The 2,090-nt window shown below is 42.8% G+C and overlaps 1 protein-coding gene across 1 annotated transcript in view; it reads right to left on the reverse strand.

The window, feature by feature from the left end:
- LOC107212302 (myosin heavy chain, skeletal muscle, adult-like) overlaps positions 1 to 2,090 on the reverse strand; it is a 15,454-nt gene that overhangs the window by 3,577 nt on the left and 9,787 nt on the right. Inside the window, exons 17-21 of the mRNA XM_019008492.1 lie at positions 1,868 to 2,085; positions 1,579 to 1,705; positions 1,269 to 1,387; positions 521 to 717; positions 40 to 223 (exon numbers count right to left, since the gene is read on the reverse strand). Coding sequence (XP_018864037.1) covers positions 40 to 223; positions 521 to 717; positions 1,269 to 1,387; positions 1,579 to 1,705; positions 1,868 to 2,085 — 845 coding nt within the window. The remainder of the gene's footprint in view (positions 1 to 39; positions 224 to 520; positions 718 to 1,268; positions 1,388 to 1,578; positions 1,706 to 1,867; positions 2,086 to 2,090) is intronic.

Genomic DNA, 2,090 nt, shown 5'->3' on the forward strand with positions numbered 1-2,090 from the left:
TGCTCTGGCCAGGAGTGCTGGTGCTGGAGGCCAAAAGACCTTGTCAAAGTTCTTCTGCTTCTTATCCAGAGCAGCACAGGCAGCATTGGATCTCTCCACATCAATCATCAGGTCCTCCACTTCATTCTGCAGCCTCTGCTTTGTCTTTTCCAGGGAGGCACATTTGGCATTGACAGCCTCAACCTGTTCCTCTGCATCCTGCAGACGTTGGGCCAGCTTCTTCCTAAGAGACATAAGGTCAGCTTACATCAATACTGGGTACCAATCTTTGCTTTTTATATATTATGCCTAATAATTTTGCAGTTTTCAGTCACAGAGTTTTAAGGCCTACATTTATGCTGTCTGTAGGCTTTGCCTTTACTATACCACTAAATACATTATAGGATAAAGTTTCTCATTTTCTATTGCTTTTCACCATATCAAATCCATGACTTATTCCTCATAATATTATGGTGTTTCTCTTGCAATGTCACCTTTGAATTTTCAGTCTTACTTTTCTTCTTTGCCTATCACTACATACTTGGCCTCCTCAAGCTCCTCCGTGCGCTGAATGGCGTCTGTCTCGTATTTGGTTCTCCACTGAGCCACCTCGCTGTTGGCCTTGGACATGGCTCTCTGCAGCTCCCCCTTGGCCTCCTGCTCCTCCTCATATTGTTCCCTGAGCAAGTCACAGTCATGGCGAGCAGACTGCAGGGCGTGGGCCAGGGCGTTCTTAGCCTGTGGAGACAATTGGGTTGGGACAATTCATTTCCTTTGAGATAGTAAAAATGTTAACTTCATGAAAGTTGTTGAAAATGATTTGATTATAATATTTAAAGTTAGACCGAGAAAAAATGGCATATTCATTCCATGTTTTGAGAATCTAGAAAGCCTTCTCAGGAGAGATAATGGGTAAATTCTGAAGGACAGCTATACAGCTGTGAATCATTTAATCCTTTCAAATATGTTCTAAAGCTTCAGCTTCCACTGTGAAAATGTGGACTAAGACGTGCAGTTTCATTTTGGATATATTGCGATCATTTTTCATTTGGCATCATAAATCTGAATAAAGACCTGAAACTGTTTTTCCCTGTCTCAGTATCCACTCTTGGGGGGGATGTCTTCCTCAGCTTTCCACACCAGAGAGGGAGGAGGTAAAATTTCTCACCTTGATTGATTAAAAATTAAACGATACAGCTAACATTCTAATTTTATGTGAGAGTAGGAAATACATATAAAGAAAACAGATTCCAAATCCAAAATCAACCTCCAACAGGAAGTAACTTTACCTTTATTTCTTCCTCTAAATGTCTCTTTAGTTCCTCAATCTGTTGAGTGAATGCCTGTTTGCTTCTGGATAACTGAGATATCAAGCCATCTTTTTCTTCCACCTGGCGTGAATATTCACCTAAGAATGTTTTCAGACAGATTGCCATTTAAAATCAATATTCAATCAATATCTCTTTTAAGCACAGCATACCAGCTTACAGAGAATAGATCAATTTGAATAAAGCATCAGTATTTTCTCATTATCATCAGTTACAGGTTGTTCCATTCCAGGGGGGTATGGTCAGGTGTGTATATAACAGTGTGTGTTACCTGACTCTGTCTGCAGACGAGCTCTTTGAGCACTGAGGTCATTGATCATGCGCTGATGTTCTTCTTCCTTGGTCTTAAGCTCACTCAGCTGATCTTCCAGTGTGCGGCACATCTTCTCCAGGGTGGCCTGTGTGTCAAAGTCATGTAAAGAAAGAAGACTACCACACAGTTCTAGCATGCTAGAGCATGCTGTTCTCAAGATGAAAAACAATGCAGCAAAAACAATCAGAACCAAAATCGTGTATTAGGCCATGTATAATAGGGCAGTAATTCGACAGAAACTCTTTACCTTGGCTTTGGAGACAGATTCCATGTTACTGGCCAAGTCATCAATCTCCATCTTCAGCTCACTCTTCTCCTTCTCCAGCTTCTGCTTCACACGTTGCAGGTTGTCGATCTGCTCCCCCAGCTCAGCGGTGCTGTCCGCGTGCTTCTTGCGCAGGGCGGCAGCCGTGGCTTCGTGCTGCAGCGTGGCCTCTTCCAGGTCCCGCCGCATCTTCTGGAACTCTGCC

This window comes from Parus major, chromosome 18 (assembly GCF_001522545.3).
Source record: "Parus major isolate Abel chromosome 18, Parus_major1.1, whole genome shotgun sequence".
NCBI lineage: Eukaryota > Metazoa > Chordata > Aves > Passeriformes > Paridae > Parus > Parus major.